Source organism: Erythrolamprus reginae, chromosome 3 (genome assembly GCF_031021105.1).
Source record: "Erythrolamprus reginae isolate rEryReg1 chromosome 3, rEryReg1.hap1, whole genome shotgun sequence".
Taxonomy (NCBI): Eukaryota; Metazoa; Chordata; class Lepidosauria; order Squamata; family Dipsadidae; genus Erythrolamprus; species Erythrolamprus reginae.
In genome coordinates, this window is record NC_091952.1 from 119,293,174 (window position 1) to 119,311,493 (window position 18,320).

Sequence of the window (18,320 nt, forward strand, 5' to 3'; positions counted from 1 at the left end):
GGAAAAAGCTACAAGGAGATATCTTAATCTATGTTCCTAACATTCATACATTGCCTGGGGGGAAAGGACCTGCACCCTAAGCACATAAATGGGAGAATCAGACAAATAAAATACATAATTGATTTAATATTCCTTTATTGGTTTTCTCCACAATCATTTTCGTGCCTCAATAAAAATCTATATTTTGTTTGCAGAATGTTGATTCCTGAGCTCTGTTAAATTGTATCATACAAAACATAAGACAAAGTAAACTTATCAAAACAACTCAGTTAAGCAATGTTTATAGTTTTAAGGTTGTTGCTAAGTTGTAGCTAAATATAGAGGTAGAAAGCTAGTCACAGCTTTGTTTTGTACAAAATGTTATATAATACCTTTACCAGTGCTATAGCTATTACAGCCATTTTTTTATGAATTCCAAGACCATTGGAAGTACCATGTTTGTTTCAACTGCAACATTAATAATAAGGAAATAAAATTCAGTTTTCCTTACTTGCATATATGTTAATAGGTGTATATATATATATATACAGTGTATGTGTATGTATATATATATATATATATATATATATATATATATATATATATATATATATATATATATATATATATAATTCTTGCATTTTGTTCCTTATCACTTCTTACATTTACAGTATTTGCTGATGATAGTATAAAGTTTTCATGAAATTTGCTATAGCATCAAGACACTTGGGTACAGGTGCTCACGCTCACCAACATTTAATTAATAGATAAAACCTGTTGTATGAATAGAAGATTAAATAATGGAAACATAAGTATCCAAATTGGTAAAATTACTGATACGGAGTTCATCTTGCATTTATGAGCATAAATTAGCACTGTATAGAATACTAATACACAAAACAATTTGTTGAGCATACACAGCTTGACTTATAATAGTTTGTTTAGCGACAACTCCAAGTTACAATAGCATTGAAAAAAGTGATTTATGACCAGTTTTTTCATGATCGTGGTCACATGATCCAAATTCAGCCGCTTGGCAACTTAATCATATTTATGACTGCTGCAGCAATCTGGGGTCTTGTGATCACCTTTTGCGACCTTAATGGGGAAGCCATATTCATGTAACAACCATGTTCCTAATTTAACTGCAGTGATTCACTTTACGACTGTTGCTAGAAAAGTTGTAAAGTGGGGCAAAACTCATTAACAGAAATTTGGGCCTCAAAAGAGGTGACTACCTGTTCTTTGACTTGCTTTTGATTTACGTTTTTTAAAGTCATTCTTCCTAGTGGTATAATTTTAATTCACAAAGTTAAAAATTATTTGAATGCGTTTTTAAAAGAATAAACCTCACTTTGGCCTACAACAAATGTGGGAAATTACTTTGTAAAAACCAATTCAGCTGAACTGAAGAGTTATTTAAAAAGGCAACACTTCATACCATCCAATGATGTTACTCTTGCATGTATGCCCTTGCATGCATGTATATATATGTATATGTATGTGACAACAAAAATGCACATAAACATACATATCCATTTCTATTCTGTTCCTATTCAAATCTTAAAATCGAATAAAATGACAGTGAACCCCTTTGTTATATTTCATGTTAAAACAAGAGTATTCTATATCCAATTCCTCAGGGACAAATTTGTACCAAAGGTGGAAACAAGAACACTTATTAATCATTTAGCCATGATCTACAGCAAGGATTCCTAACCCCAGGATCGTGGACCAGTACCACTCCGTGGCCTATTAGGAATGCGGCTACACAAGCAGCAGGCAACTGAGCAGAGTGTCATCTGCACGGGAACTAGGTTACACATCAAACTACCCCTCCCCCAGTTCGTAGAAAAGCTGTCTTCCACCAAACAAGTCCCTGGTGCCAGAAAAATTGGGGACTGCTGATTTACAGTAATAATTGTAACTGTGAATGGACCAATATTTCAGTCCTTACAATGCTCAAAGAATTCAAGAGTAGTACATAGGTCTGACAGCATTATGAAATGAGAACGTCAGTACGATAAAGATAACCATGTTTATGATTTCTTGAAATGATAAATTTGCATAGAGAATCTTCAAAAGTTAAGCAATTAAACTAAATGAATATTGATATCCAATATCAAACCTACACACACTTCAAAAATGATATTAGTGTTCCACATCTCAATACCATTCTGTTTTTTTTAAAGCTTTAAAGCAACACACCTTTTTTTCAAGCTTTCATGACACTATGAAATTTTTATGTGTTAATTTTATTGAGTCTTAAACCAGCAGCATCTTCCAGGATGCTAGTAGTACTAATGCACATTAATATGGTAAGATTAATATTTCACTTGGCATAGGTTTTTATGTCCAGGAGTTATGAGGAGTCTGATGCTCTATGAATTTGGTGGTTTTCTTGCAGACATTTCATTATCCAAACTAGATAACATCATCAGGGCTAGTCACAACCATGACTCAGACAGCATCAATCCTGATTACAAACATTCTTCATTAAAAATTTGAGAAGAAAAGTTAGTTTTCAATACATTATTATGGTATGTGAACAGATTATAGGGTTTTAATTTTGATTATCTATCTATCTATTAGATTTGTATGCCGCCCCTCTCCGAAGACTGATTTATTATTACAAAGATTTGATTCTCACTATATTGACTTCTGAATTTTGATCCAAGTAGCTGATACTACTGAACCAAAACAACTTTGCTTTATAGACTTAGTGACTTGGATTTTACTCCATCTATTTAATATTAATGTGTGTGAACTACTGGGGTTTGGTATAAGTGTCATTCATTTTGAAAACGTCTTAGCACAAATAAATCACAAGAAGTTTTACTTTAACAGACGATCTAATAGGCTTATTTTCAGCATTTCTACTCCACTCTGGTCGTTAAAATACTGAAAACACATTTTTATAAGGTTATGAAACAAATTTACTTTTTTAAAAAAAAGTTAGGCAAAAAGTATAGACATATAATTACAAATGTTAAAAATCTGGCATTGCTCAAATATACTGTGCAAGACAAATGGCACCAGAGACAAATTATGCACCAAGTTAGAAAAAAGCCACTGTTCATAATTTTTTTAAAAAATCGTATGTGAAAGTTATTATCCATTCCAAACAGCTGAGAAGTAATACCCATCTCTTTTTCTTAATTAGTATATTGCAAATTCCCTTATTTATTGCTTTAAATCAAACTCTCGTGTTAAGTTCTAGTTTTCCTTTTATCTTCAAAAAGATTCTTCAATAAGTACACCTGAACAGCTGACACTATAATCATTACTGCCAAGTTGACCATGGACCAGAAGTTTACCCTGTCATAATTGCTTTCTTGTATATTTCTATCACGAGCTTCAAATGCTTTGAGCAGGGTTTGAATTTGAATGCTTTTGCCAAGTCGAGCCTTCACACCGTTGACAGATTCCTATTAAAAAAAAAACACAACCACCATTAGTTTTAAAACCAAATATTTTAAAATAAAAAATAGAACAAAGAAATCTGAAAATTACTCCTAGTGTTGACATTGTAAAGTCATGCTCCATCCCTCCTTTCCACAGGCCATTGTGCCTAGCTACAATGTTCTGGTCAAAAAGTCTTTTATTCACATAGGCAGCTGAAAGGACTCTTCAGCTTTTCATATACTATATACAGTGATCCCTCTATTATCGTGAGGGTTCCGTTCCAAGACCCCTCGCGATAATCGATTTTTCGCGATGTACGGTTGCGGAAGTAAAAACACCATCTGCGCATGCGCGCCCTTTTTTCTATGGCCGCGCATGCGTAGATGGTGGAGTTTGCGTTCCCCGCCGCCCACACAAAGGGGAAACCCCGATTCAGCTCCTCGCTGCTGCTGCGCTACCGAGCAGATCAGCTGCTGGGCGGCCGAAGGAATCTTCCCTGGGTCTTCCCCCTCTTGCTGGCGGGCGGGCGAGCGGCGGGCATCAGCGAGGAGCCGGGGTTTCCCCTTTGCGTGGGCGGCCGGGAAGACCCAGGTTGGGGGTTCGGGGGGGTGCTGGGAAGCCCCCCAGGCCGGCTGTGACCTTTTAAAACAGCCGCGCCACTTCCCAACTGACTCCCGAAGCCAAACGCGGAAGGGTTTTTTTTTTTAATTAATATTTTTTTAAAAATCGCGATATAGCGTTTCGCGAAGATCAAGATCGCGAAACTCGAGGGATCACTGTACTACTAAAATAGTGGAAGGTCACAAATCCTCTTTTGGCCAGATCTGTTCAGCTAAAAATTCCTTTGATCTCAATGTTCTCTAAGACAGGAGTCTCCAACCTTGGCAACTTTTAGACATGTGGACGTCAACTCCCAGAATTGTTCAGCTGGCTTTGCTGGCTAAGGAATTTGGGGAGTTGAAGTCCACAAGTCTTAAAGTTGCCAAGGTTGGAGACCCCTGCTTTAAGCTGAATAGTGGGTTTTTTTTAACCTTAGCACTCTCAATACTCCTGAAATGTCAGTCTTTTATGTTTGTAAATATAGGTAGTCCTTGAGTTAAGACCACAATTGAGTCCAACATTTATCTGCTAAGTGAGAAATGTGTTAATTGCCCCAATTTATGACAGCCACATTTGTTAAGTGAATCCCTGACGTTGTTAGTAATATGGTTGTTTGGTGAATCTAGCTTCCCCATTGACTTTGCTTGTCAGAAGGTTGCAAAAGAGGATCACGTAAACTCAGGACACTGCAACTGTCATAAATATGAATCAGTTGTCAAACATCTGAATATAAATCACGTGACTATAGGGATGCTACAACAATCATAAGTGTGAAAAATGGTCACAAGTAGGTTTTTTCAGTGCCTTTGTAACTTCAAACGGTCACTAAATGAACGAGGTAAGTCGAGGTCTATCCAGTGTTGCTATCCCAAGCACGTATACCCTCCTTATCTAATTCTTCCATCTCAGAAAAAAAGTTTCCAAAAAGTTCTGAATTTGTGCCATTTTGAATCCTAACAAAAATACACACAAAACTGTATGCATTACATGAAGTAAATGTTAGTATAATCAATAGGGATAGGTGTGCAATATTTGCTACATTGTCCTATTTGCAATCCAATTTTGATTCAGTGAAAAAGAGAACAAACACATTTTAAATACCAGCTGCCATAGATTCCAAAAGAGTTGGCTATGTTACATACCAGAATATCTTCTAACTTCATATCCAGAAGCTCTGTTCCAGTTGCATATTTTCCCCAATCTTCTTCTTCTTCTTCACCCGTGTTATCTAAGATCAGTTCAAAGAAAATCACTTTCTCTGATACGGTGCTAAATGTGTTGTCAAAGCAGAACATGTAATCACCTTCCTCAGTCTCCACTCTGTTAACATAAGACATTGCATTTTAATACACTGTACAGGCAGTTATATTACTTTCAAGTCACTTAATGACAGTACTCTGAAACTTTAAAAGTATACAGGTAATGTTACATCTTCTAAACTGCTGCAGCACCTTGGATCATTAGAAATCTGCAGGAGTGCTGTTTAATACTTTAAATTGTTGAAGACAAGAGTAATATTACTCATTACCGGACTCCATAGTGTCATCCCCAAACCCCCAACACTTTACCTACAGTTGACCTATCTAGATTCCTAAGAGGTCAGTAAGGGGCGAGTACAAGTGCACTAGAGTGCCTTCTGTCCCCTGTCCTATTGCTCTCCTATATCTCCTATACCTTTCTTCTATTCCTATATCTCTTCTATTCTTTCATTGATATGTTCTATTACTATACCTTCTTTTCTATTATTTCTTAGATATATTTTACTATGAGTATCTCCTCTATAACCTTCATCATGTATTTTACTATGTGTATATAGATATATACCCACTAAAACCCTCATTGTGTATTGGACTAAATAAATAAATAAATAAAATAAAAAAAAATAAAAAACATCTGTTGGACTTTGGCTTAATATTGCTGTTTAGCTCAAAAATTTAAAATATCCCATAACACCTTTGTGAGTTCACCATTTCTTTTAAATACATGGTTCCCAAACTGTCATAATTGAGCATGTCGTGAAAGAATTATAGATAACAGCATATACCTAGAATAAAGAACTATATTATAGAAATGATATAAAAATAATGACTTTAGAAGAGACACTGGTTTAAAGATATATGGGAATATGTTATCAGTATGTTAAATATAAGATGAATTAGGATTAGGATTACTCGGGGAAGGTTAAGAGGAAGTAGAAAGGGAAAGAAGAAGAGAATGAGTGGAGGGACATAAGAAGGGAGAGAGAAGGAGTAAGAAGGTAGAGGGAGAAGATGGAGGCGGAGGAGAGTGTAAAGAAATGAAGAAAAACACACTGGTAAATAACAGCATAAAATGGGTGCAAAAATAAGATATTGATTCATGATTGATTTGGGTAAAAATGTATAACTATGTTATTGATATGTTTTAAGGTACTCTATATGTATTGATGTATATATAGAAATGGGAGAAAAAAGCTTAAAAAAATTATAGAGACACTAAAGTCACTGTGAAGCAAAAAATAATCTTTGGGAACTTCCAACTCAGCATTACTTCAGCTGCAGAAAGACAAGATTTTAAGTAATATCCCTTTCCATAGCAGTTCCCTATACCTTGTTTCATATCTTTCAAAAAGATCTTGCCATCTTTTAGACAATTTGGGGTAGGGAGGGATGTACAGCAAGGATCACTCGAATTTCTGTGAACTTTTTTAAAACCTAGGATCTGCCAAGAGAGTCTTTTATCATTTTTAAACTTACGTATGAACGCCATCTGATTTTCTCTGTTCAAAAACTATGGTTTCGTGTTTTGGCGATACAAGATGAAAATCCACATCTAAACCTGCTCCATCTAGTACCTAAGATTGTAACAAAGATAGAAATTAAACCAGTACTCATCAAATTAAGAAATGAGCAAATGATGCTTTTATAAAATTGTCTTAAAGTGAACAAAGTAATATAAGTCTCAGCCAGACATGGAAGCTACTGGGGACACCTAATTGTAGACATAGCTGATAATGACATAGCAAAATATTATTTAATAGATTAGATAAACATGGCTCAAGATTTTGTGAAAGCAACAGCATTTTTATTCTAGTATTTACTTGTTCTTCATGTTACAAAGAACAATAGCAGCATTTATAAGAAAAACCTCCGTGATTACACAAATATGCTTATTCCATGGTTGGCAACTATGCCACCCAGGCACTTAGCACCTTCTGTTTGTATAACCCAAGTCACCTTGACATGGACAGCATATAAAATTTATATATACACATATAAAAATAATCTCTCCTTCCCAATAATGAAAAGGAAATTCAAAAGAATACTAATATGGAGAGGTAATTTGAAATTAACTTTCTAGTAACTTTGAGTAGAATTGATCTACAAATTCATTAATAATTTATTTATTTATTTATTTGATTTGTATGCCGCCCCTCTCCGTAGACTACAATGTAGTGAAATTCTCATTTAAACTATTCATCTGTCAGTTCATTTTAGGCTTATTTGGCTTTCCCACTGCAGAATTTTGTTACATATACTTGTCAGTACAAGCTTCTAAAAACCAGTTTGATCAAGCTGTGTCACTGATATTTAGCTAGTCTGTTTGCTCTGTAAAACAAACACGAACTGCCACATTCCCTCAACCTAGACTAGCCATCACATGGAGATGCAGAACTCTCAGGTTCTCAGCAAGCATGGCCAATAGTCAAACTAAAAGAAATGATGGCACATGTACCAAGTTGGGGAAAGCTAGATCAGGGGTAGGCAAAGTTGGTTCTTCTAGGACATGTGGATTTCAACTCCCAGAATTCCTGAGCTAGCATGATTGGCTGAGGAATTCTGGGAGTTGAAGTCCATAAGTCATAGAAGAACCACCTTTGCCTGTTCCTGGGCTAGATGATGGCCAAAGATGTGAATGCTTCATTCTTTAAAGTTTTGTTAATGCAGATTATTTTTTCCAAAGCACCCGAAGGCCAGACAAAGAATAATGGATGGAAGCTAATCAAGGAGAGATTCACCCTAGAAATAAGAAGAAATATGACAGTGAGAATAATCAACCAATGGAACAGCTTGCCTTCAGAATTGTGGAAGCTTCATCACTGAAAGTTTTCTTCTATTTTTAATAGAAAATTTTATTGATTTTCACATATCTTCTTTAAAAACAATAACATAATTATATTTTCAGTAATTCTGCATTGTTACATAAAAGAACACTGAAAGTTTTCAATAAGAGACTGAACTGCCATCTGTCAAAAATGGTTTTCTGATTGAGGGAGGTTGGGCTAGATGACCTACAACAGAGGTCTTCAAACTTGGCAAATTTAAGATTTGTGGATTTCTATTCCCAGAATTCTGGGAGTGGAAGTCCACAAATCTTAAAATCGCCAAGTTTGGAAAGCCCTGACCTACAAAGGTCCTTTCCAACTCTGTTATTATATTATAAAGAGGAATAGGTCCCAAGCATTTGACTCGCAACTTTAAAAATTAAATCCAAGACAAAAAACAACCTGGCCCAAAAGGATTACATTCACACAACCCCATCGTGGTTGCTGCAGTATTAATACAAGGTTTGGCTTCTGCCTATTGCCATTGTGAATCTGGGCACAGCAACCCATACTTTACGTCACTTCTTTCTAGGAGCCGAAAATAAGTGTGCAGCAGTGTAAAAGGAAACCACAGAGTTGAACTTTTTCCAGGACAGTGTCTTTGAAGCGCCTACTTCCTCCTTTTAGCAGGGGATTTCCCCCCCCCCTTTTTTGCGGGTTGAATCAAAAGTTCCCTCTCTTTCCTTCTTGGATGGATCAACTGGATTCTTGGAAACAACTCGGGCACCGAAATTCAAGCTGGGCACAGAGGTGCCTATATAAAACACTGGGCCCCGTGAAAGGGGATCCCCTCCAACCTGGACGGGATTCTATAAAGCAACAGTGTTTAGAGACCCTTTCCTTGTCCCTTCCTCTTACTATGGAGGTGAACAGTGTGGTCCCAGACAGGGCTGCTCAGTCAGTCAGGTAGACACCGAATTCAGCTGTAGCTTGTCAGCAGGAAGAGTCCATTAGATCCCAGTCACCTGTGTGCAGATCCACGACCACTGTATCCAGAGGACTTTTTGCGGTTATTGGTGGAGCACCCATTTTGGCAACACACACACACACACACACCTCTTTTTGCTACCATGATTTCACCTATAGGCGATCGCCGATCTTCCACCCACCTGGAACTCGATCTCCAACGTGGCCCCCTTCTTCATGGTCTGGAAGAAGCACTCCTTCCGGCCGGCGGGTAACGTGAAGGTGAAGTCGCTGTCTAGAGAAGCAACAAACCCCAAAACTCCAGGCGGTGGGGAAAGCAGCAGCAGCAACTGGACGAAGACCAGCAAACTCCGCCCGCTCGCCGTCCTCATCCTCAAAAGCTCCGCAAGCGGTGGGGGCAGAAGTCCACAAGCCGCAGATCGCAACTGGCGCAAGTCTTCACACGCGTCCGGAGGTGCAGGGGTTAGGACGGGGGAGGGGGGTTAATGAGAGAAAGAATACCCACAATACATAGCCCGAGGAGGCGAGCACTTAAAAAGGAGGGGCTTTTAAAGGGCTGCAAGGCACGGTGGGGAATGTAGTCCGCCCCGAGTTCCAAATGAGAGCGGGTGAGCGGGAAAGAGGAGAGCTGCAAGACTACCACTCCCGAAGGGCCGTGAGGAGCCGAGACGGCGAACCAATAGACGCGCGACAACTTCCTTTAAAGCGCCTTCTATTGGCGAACTTTTTTTATTATTTTTTTTGAACCCTTCGATCCTGCGCGGTTAGAACGAGTAGTTTCCCGGGGCCCGCGAATTGAACAGGAAAAGTAAAGCGTTACGTCGACTCCTTATATATTTTAAAAAGTGGAGGGAGGGGGTTAAGAAAGGGATGGTTTTTTTCCCATGGGGGTGTCAGTTTCATCCTATGGAAAGGCTCTAAAAGTTTATTCTGGTGACGTTGCTCCCAACTGTCAATCCGAGGATTGGGTGGTTTTTTTTAAATATTTGGGTCGCTTTAATGCGGCTCCTCATAGACTTCAATGGGGGCACCAGGAGTGCTCACTACATGCGGAGGGCCAGAGGGAGGGAGGATAAGTTGCTAAGCAACGGAAAGCTTGTGGCCTGCGTGGTCCAGGCGGTTCAAGGAGCTGAGGGAGAAAAAGGCGGCGGTGCCTCTGAGGCGCGGGGGGGATTTATTTCTTCGTTTTATTTATTTTCACATATTATTTTTGTTCTGAACCTCCCGTTTCCCCGAGCGTTTCTATTTTGGGTGACCTGGAGCGCTGAGAGAAAACATGAAATTAAATATAAAGGTGAGGGAGGAGGAATATTTTGAGAGGCTCGGCCGGTTGCTGGTGGCGGAGACGGAACTGAAATTTCGGGAATTAAAGAGAGGCGGTAAAAGAAGCCCTTTTGGGGGGGGGGGCTGGAGGGAGGGGGAAGCGCCATTAAGATGCGATAGGAAGAATTTGATTTGGTTCAGACTGTTGTATCGAACTAGAGCAGTTTTAAGGGTTTTTTTTACTCTCACGACTCTAAAAAACTGAGCCCAAAATAGCTTGCTTTTCTTTCTTCCTTCTTTCGTATTGGTAGTAAATAACAATGTTTATATACATCATACTAGTAAGAGAGAAACATTAGGACGGGACAGAAGGCACGCATGCCCCTTACTGATCCCTGTATGGTTTATATTTATTAGTATTTTCCCATTACAGTATAACAATTAAAATGGATGCCTTTGTTAGAATATTTATTGAATTGTGTAAAAATATTAAGCCAATTAGATATTAATAAATAAAATACCTTCTCTTCCCCCCCCCCCCCAAAAAAAAGACATCCCCTGATAATAAGCCCAATCAAGCTTTGGAGTGCATGGCAATAAGGCCAAGCACTTATTTCAGGTTTTTTTAAAAATGTTTATTTGGATGTATGCCGCCCAACTCCCAAAGCACTCTGGGTGGCTCATAGCCAAATACACATAAAATGTAATTTTAAAAAAACCCTAAAAACAATTCAAAAGTGTTTAAAACTAACAATTAAAACAATTAAATAACCATACATGTCTTTATTTGGCTGAAATTGACTTGTATTTCCTTCAGTGGTCTAATTAGGAACATCTTGTCTGGATTAAAGCTCAACTTAGCTGTCATCCAGTCCATCACTACCACGAGTCCTATATTCAGTTCATCAGCATCAAATACTGTACATTGATGATTCTCCTAATAAAGAGTTATAATGAACCCTGAAGATACAGATGTATCTATAGAATTCTTACATAAATCTGTATCTATGGAATATTAATGTACTAACATGCGGGAGTTGAAAATTATAAAGAGCATTATCTTGAAAACAACCAAATCAATACAGTATAGGCCCTGTGTTGGTTGGATTTTGTTAACTAGAATATGTGAATTATGCACCCTTTGTATTTATGCAGGGCACTTTCTCCTGGTTATTACTTTGTATTCATTATTGGGTATTCTTATTCAACTTAGTATTCCTATAAATTTAAAATGACCATAAATTGAAGTTTATTTCCAAACAACTAATTGTTTTATAGTTATTAATGTTAAGAAACAGTAATATGAAAGTGGTTGAATGTATTTGTGCAGATAGAGTTAACATTGCTTTCTGTAATGATGAGAATTAAAAAGCAATTTTTCGAAGTGAAACATATTGCTATTCTCTTTTTAGTTATTTATTTCAGACAAATGAATATAAATGGAATCTAACTCATGGGCTTCCAGTGACCAACAGGAAGATGTGGAAGATTTGCTTGCTAACATTGTAGCCTTAAGAGGTCATCTAAAGAAAACAGAAAAAACTTTACAAGACTTGGGAGAACAGCTTTATAGGTATAACTGTATGGAACTAAAGTTACTGTTACTGATATGCTTATTTACATTGTATTTATATCCTACCTACAGAGATTTTCTCTCAGAATAAATTGGTGTAAAAAAATTGAAGTAATATGTTTCTTTTATTTGTTTTTCCAGTAATAATTCACATAATTCTGAACTTGGTGTTCATGACAATGAATTTAAAATTTTAACACTGGAAGATCTGGTTGATCCTTCTAAATTAGAGAATAATACTGTGAGCAAAATGTCTTGGCATAACAGTGATTCTTCAAGGAAACCCAGGAACAAAGTAATTATTTGTGAATTTGATCATTTCTAGCAGTACCTTTCTACATTACCGTTGATTTATCCCAAATCCTGATACTATTGAATAACAATTTGTGTTTATTACAAATGCTTTTTTTTTGTAGTCATATTCATTGGCTTTTGATAAGAGCATGGAAGAGGAAAACAAACTTCTAAGGGACAAACTGAATGTAGTCCGTGAAAATAATGCTTCATTCATTTCTCAGAACCACAAGCTAATGAATGAAATTGAAACTATAAAGTTTGAACTGAATCAGGCAAGAGCACATGTAGGTATCTTAAAAAGCATGTTTTTTAAATGACAATGTTATAGGGCAGTGATGGTGAACCTTTTTGGTTGGTGTGCCAAAAGGGGAATGTGGGGGTAGCTAGCATGTGTGCACGTGGCCACACCCCTTCCCTCCTCCCCCATGCATGCACACACTCCCCTGCGCTGTCCCTCCCCCCATATATGCACAGTCCTTTTTGAAGCCTGGTAGGTGGAAAAAATGCCCAAATGGGAAAACTGGAAGTTCAGGAGAAGGCACTTCCTGTTTGCCATTATGCTGTTTTTCACACTCTGGAGCTTCAGGAAGCTTCATGTGGCGTTGTAGCTGAAACATGGCAAAGTCTTGTGTGCCCTCCGATGCGTGTCCATTGGTGCCACATGTGCCGTAGGTTTGCCATCATGGTTATAGGGTATAATTAACAATATAACAGGTAATAATTATATGCTATAACATTCTCCTTTATGTTAAATTGTAATATGTAATGTTTTTAGGTTAGCACTTATGAATATTTAGGTGCATTTTTTAATATGATTTTGGCTCAGATTTAGAGGAGTGAATTTTAAAGTGGCATAATGATGTATCTTTACTCTATTAAAACCATTGTTCCATATTATACAAAGAGAGAAGCTGCTTGGTTTTATGAACTATAAAACTTGATGTGTCTCTTTCACACATTACATTTTAAGCGTTCACAGCAATATTAGATGACCAAAAATCAGCCCTAATCTTGCAACATTTTATAGCCTTGTTTTATGCTATAACTGTCAGTGTTTAAGTATAGCGTTAAGTGAAAAAAGACAAATAATCTTCATATAATATTTTTATTTCTGGGGTGTTATCTGCTAACTTAAAGTATCATGCTATGTGCAGATTAAAAATATTGGAAATTAGTAAAGAAATATTCTATTTATATTGGTAATTATTGAAGTTATTTGCCTACTGGAAGTAGCAAAAAATAGACTAAAAAAGAAATTTGTAATCAAATAAGTGTACAAGTGATCTATTAAAAAGTACAATAATGGATTCTTCCTTGTTTACCTCATTTTTCCAGATATCTTTCCTAGAATCTAATATGGGTACACGTTCAGTTCATATTCCAATATTAGAAGAACAGATAGCAAACTTGGAAGCAGATGTTCAAGCTCAGGATAGACTTCTAAAGTAATTATTGTTTAAATTAAATTTTATAATTTGCAAGGTTGTTTCTTTCACTATTTTCCATTTAGAGTTTGGTTCATTCTTTTCATGTTGAGATGAATGTTTATACCCTGTATCAAGTTGGGTTTTCCTTTCTGAAAATAACGTATGCTCTAGTCTAGGCCCTCCAGTTTTGGGAAATCTTTATCTCTTCTTTATCTCTTGTTCTAAAAGGAGTTGCACTATCCCAAACAGAGCCAGAGCAAAATTGGGGATCCTCATAAACTTATAACTCCTTTTTAAGAAACAGATAGCAACTGTGACCAGGTCAGTCTTTGCAGAGCTTTGTATTATGTGCCAGTTTCACCCTTTCCTTGGATGGGAGTCTCTGCTCACTGTCACTCACAACTTGCTCATCTTCTGGATAGACTATTCTATAGTATATTAGAATCTATTAATTAGCATTCTTGAGATATTTGTATCTGTATTGATGGGTTTGTCTGTGTTTTGTTGTTTTAATTTCAATTACCGATTGTCTACTTATTTTCTATTGGGGAAAGGTTGAGTCTTTCATTTGAAGTGAGTAACGATAGTGAATGAATGAAAGTTCTACTCCTTCCTGTCCTCCTAGAAAACTAATTTGAATAGAGGTAGTCCTTGACTTATGATAGCAATTGGGATTGGAATTTCCATTAGTAAATAATGTCATATATTGCAGAATATATCACTTAGCAATTGCAATACCGGAATCCTGGTTGTCATCATTAAGTGAATACCTTGGTTGTTAAGCGATACAAATTCCTGATGGCTTCCTATAATCAAAGTCAAAGGTGAATCTAGCAGGAAATTGCAGGTCCATGTCCACAGATAAGTGAGAAAGAGTGAGGGGGTATATGGAGATGCGGAGATGGGTAAGAAATATACATGAGATCTGCTGCATGGCCTGGCAAGAGTGTGTGAGTGCACAAGTGGTGTGAAAAAGGCATGGGTCAGGGAAAGCAGGCAAAAGATACAAATCAGGAGAGTGTGACAGACATAGTGTGGATTAGGGAGTGTGAGGATGTACACGAGTTGTGTGAATTGGGCAAAGTATACAAGGTTCTGTGCAAGAGGCAAGGCACTGGCAGGGTTGGGGAGAGTGCAAGGAGGTGTATAATAGTGTCATTCAATTGAGAAGGATGCACAGTGGTATGTGACAGGCACCATACAGGTCGAGGGTGTCCAGGGATATGGGTTGGGATGGATGTGCAGGGGTGTGTGAGTGGGTGCCTTTACACCACCCAGAGGGTACATGAATGGGAGAAACTTACCCAGTGACCTGCAAGCTTCCCTGCTGGATTCCTCATTGTCTTTTTGGATAAATTGGTAGGGAAGATGATAAATAGTGATCATATGATGTACACTAATCAGCATATATTAAAATGAAATTTCATTTTAATTTCATTTAGCTCTCAAAAGATAAGCATTATGTATATCAGGATATCCAGCAAACCTGGAAAATAGGGAAATCAGGGAATTATCAGGGAAATCGGCGGTTTGAGAAATATCAGAGAATTATCAGATAATTCGTGAAAAAAATAGAATAAATCAGGGGAGGAAACCCAAACTGTATTAAAATGTTTAAAAGTCAGGGGGAAATCATGTAAAAAAAACCCGGATCACACTGCCTGGCAAAGTCAAGCAAAAATTAGCATAACTGTGGCAACAACTTGCTTCCTCGGCTACTGATATATCTCCATGGCTTAGCTGTTTTGTATGGCATCATCTATGACTGTGCTTTAACTAGATCGCAAGTTACAAGACACCCTGGTATATACCCAACACATACACATGTGTGACACAGAGAAACATACAGTCTAGTTCAAATGTATACATATACGTGACCAAAAATTATAATGCTGGGATTGGCAGAACTCTGAGGACCTCTCATAACCATTATTCATTCTTTGGAACAGTTGCTGCCCTAATAGTTGTAGATCAAGGAATCCTGGTAAATGATGTTCTGATCTTTAGTGCAGGAGTCCCCAACCCCCAAGCCACAGGCCATTACTGGGCTTTGAGCCATTTGGAACCAGGCCATGGAAGTAACAGGTGAGTGCACATGCATCCCCACTTGCAGTGGGCAAGGGCATGCGCGCATGCTTCATTTGTGCGAGCAGCAATTGCACATGCCTGTCACTCACATGGAACCATCCACCCATCCCACCTACCTCACTAGGCCAGAAAGGTTGGGAGGCTCTGCCTTAGTGTACATTACTCTGGCCATTTATTTCATATTTCTATACTGAAAATATGATTGGAATTGGGGAGATTGAGAATGCTTTCCAGCTGTTAATATCTTTGCTATAAGTAAACTTACTATATTGTTTTAAAATCTGTATTCTAGAGATACAGAAGATAAGTTAGAAGAAAACCAGAAAATGCTAATGGAAAAAGAATATGATTTGCAGAAATTAAAGGAGGATTATAGAAGAATGAAGCATGATTTCATTGGATGGTCTAAACAAGGGAAGAGGTGACAAATTACATGCATTTTTTGTGTATAATTCTGAAATCTTGACAATATACAGTTTTGCTGTAGAATAATGTTTAATATGCTCAATATTTTAAAATAAAGTAGCATTCAGCAGTATTGCTGCATGTTATATACAATATATGTTTGAGTGCATATTGAATATGTATATAAACAAAAGCAGCAGGTTGTACTGGTTTTTGAACCAATAAAAATTCCTTGAGGTTTGCAAAATCAAATGCATTGAAGTCAAGAAAGTTTGTAGTGAATACATCATGAGAGTGAAGATCTTAAAATCCAAAATCAGTGAAGAAAATACCATCAAGGAAATTAATATTTGTGCAATTCTAGTCATTAAATACACAGCTACCATAATGAGCTGGACTCTGCTTACGTTTACAATTGTTACGATTGGTGGGATTACTGGGTAGTTTAATGAAATGGCTGCTGCTAAGTAACAATTGTGGGAAGACCAAACTGATCTTTCTGCAAAGACATTGAAATAGCCCTTCTGTTTCTCTCTTGTTTATACAGTGATACCTCGTCTTACAAACCCCTCATCATACAAACATTTCGAGATACAAACCCAGGGTTTAAGATTTTTTTGCCTCTTCTTCCAAACTATTTTCACCTTACAAACCCAAGCCGCCACCACTGGGATTCCCCACCTCCGGACTTCTGTTGCCAGCGAAGCCCCCGTTTTTGCACTGCTGGGATTTCCCTGAGGCTCCGCTCCATGGGAAACACCACCTCCGGACTTCCGTGTTTTTGGATGCTGCAGGGGAATGCAAGCAGCGCAAAAACGGGCGCTTCACTGGCAACAGAAGTCCGGAGGTGGGGTTTTGAGGACTTCTGTGTTTTTGCGATGCTGCAATTTCACTGAGGCTGGGGAAACCCCACCTCCGGACTTCCGTTGCCAGCGAAGCACCTGTTTTTGCGCTGCTGGGATTCCCCTGCAGCATCACAAAAACATGGAAGTCCGGAGGTGGTGTTTCCCATGGAGGGGAGCCTCAGGGGAATCCCAGCAGCGCAAAAACGGGTGCTTCGGCTTGCAAAATGGGTGAGTTTTGGGCTTGCACGCATTAATCGCTTTTCCATTGATTCCTATGGGAAACATTGTTTCGTCTTACAAACTTTTCACCTTACAAACTTCGTCCCGTAACCAATTAAGTTCGTAAGACGCGGTATCACTGTAGTTTCAAAGCCATGATGTAAAACATGTAGAAACCGAAGATTATTATTCAGGCCTACTATACTTAGTGGTTTAAACATGGAGAGTTTTAAACAAACAATGGGTTCTTTGTTTTCTATATCTAACTATTCCATCTGCAAAGCTGTTATTGGCATGGAAATTAAATGGTAGTGTCTCACTTGTACAATTCCTTAGTTGAAGAGTTGAAATAATATCTAATATTTCCAATTTGAATGCATTTCAGCCTTTACTTTTAGACTTAAATTTATTGGCTTGAAAATAGATGTAGAAAATTATCAGTCTATTTATGCTATTGCTCTATTTTAGTGGTTGAGCATATTCTGTAACTACCTAAGCTGAAGTTTGCTGCTGTGCTCCAAGCCACGTTCAAAATTTACTTATTTATTAAATTTATATGGTGTCCATTGTGCTATTAAGCGACTTTGGGAGCTTTACAAAATGTTTTTTGCATCAATAGATCTGCTTACGAAGGAATGTTTGACCAAAACTAAATTTATTCTTAATTTCTCATCAAAAATATGTAATTTTGATTCCTTGACATTTTGAAGGGCTTTATGTAAACCTTTTTAAAACTGAGGTATGTTTTAATGATATCCAACAAATACGTATTCTCTGTTGTTCAGTTATGTCAATGAACCACTTTTTTTTAACCTCTTACAACTGAGCTGCTATTTTCGTTTAAAGAACTGAACAACAAAGAAATGAAGCACTATATAATGCTGAGGAGTTGACAAGAACATTTAAACAATACAAAGAGAAAATAACGAATAAACTGGAAAAGGTAAGAAAAGACTCCCAAGATATTTATTAGAACATTTTATATACCATGAAGGTATGAATTCAACTATTAGTTCTAAAACTAAAGTCACTTCTGTTGTTTAATATGTTTTTGCGTATACCATGATTGCATCTTAGCCAATAAAAATCAGATTCATTGTATATCAGAAACACAATTTTTTGCTGTTAAAAGATTTGGAAGATCGATAGAATGTAATGCTACTTTATAAGAATTTAGAAGGATACAGATTTACCCAGCAAAAGTCTAT

General features: G+C 37.4%; 2 protein-coding genes across 2 annotated transcripts in view; one reads left to right on the forward strand and one right to left on the reverse strand.

The window, feature by feature from the left end:
* Positions 1 to 118: 118 nt before the first annotated feature.
* TMED5 (transmembrane p24 trafficking protein 5) lies at positions 119 to 14,875 on the reverse strand. The gene is made up of 6 exons (XM_070746493.1): positions 14,860 to 14,875; positions 9,178 to 9,431; positions 6,720 to 6,817; positions 5,127 to 5,304; positions 592 to 3,407; positions 119 to 510 (listed from the first exon to the last, which is right to left on the reverse strand). The coding sequence occupies exons 2-5, from the start codon at positions 9,364 to 9,366 to the stop codon at positions 3,189 to 3,191; spliced, it is 684 nt and encodes a 227-aa protein (XP_070602594.1). The 5' UTR covers positions 9,367 to 9,431; positions 14,860 to 14,875; the 3' UTR covers positions 119 to 510; positions 592 to 3,188.
* The window catches only part of CCDC18 (coiled-coil domain containing 18), a 38,484-nt gene continuing 29,883 nt past the window's right edge, over positions 9,720 to 18,320 (forward strand). The window contains 7 exon segments of the mRNA XM_070746484.1: positions 9,720 to 9,803; positions 11,671 to 11,831; positions 11,973 to 12,126; positions 12,248 to 12,412; positions 13,464 to 13,573; positions 15,936 to 16,064; positions 17,959 to 18,055. Coding sequence (XP_070602585.1) covers positions 11,698 to 11,831; positions 11,973 to 12,126; positions 12,248 to 12,412; positions 13,464 to 13,573; positions 15,936 to 16,064; positions 17,959 to 18,055 — 789 coding nt within the window. The 5' untranslated portion in view covers positions 9,720 to 9,803; positions 11,671 to 11,697.

What these genes read in the sequence shown, in the direction of transcription:
- TMED5 (XM_070746493.1), bottom strand. Translation starts at nt 9,366, where the DNA reads ATGAGGACGGCGAGCGGGCGGAGTTTGCTGGTCTTCGTCCAGTTGCTG. An exon ending in CGTTGGAGATCGAGTTCCAG is followed by an intron (nt 6,818 to 9,177) that starts GTGGGTGGAAGA and finishes TTACAATCTTAG; the next exon opens with GTACTAGATGGAGCAGGTTT. An exon ending in TGAAGTTAGAAGATATTCTG is followed by an intron (nt 3,408 to 5,126) that starts GTATGTAACATA and finishes TTTTTTTAATAG; the next exon opens with GAATCTGTCAACGGTGTGAA.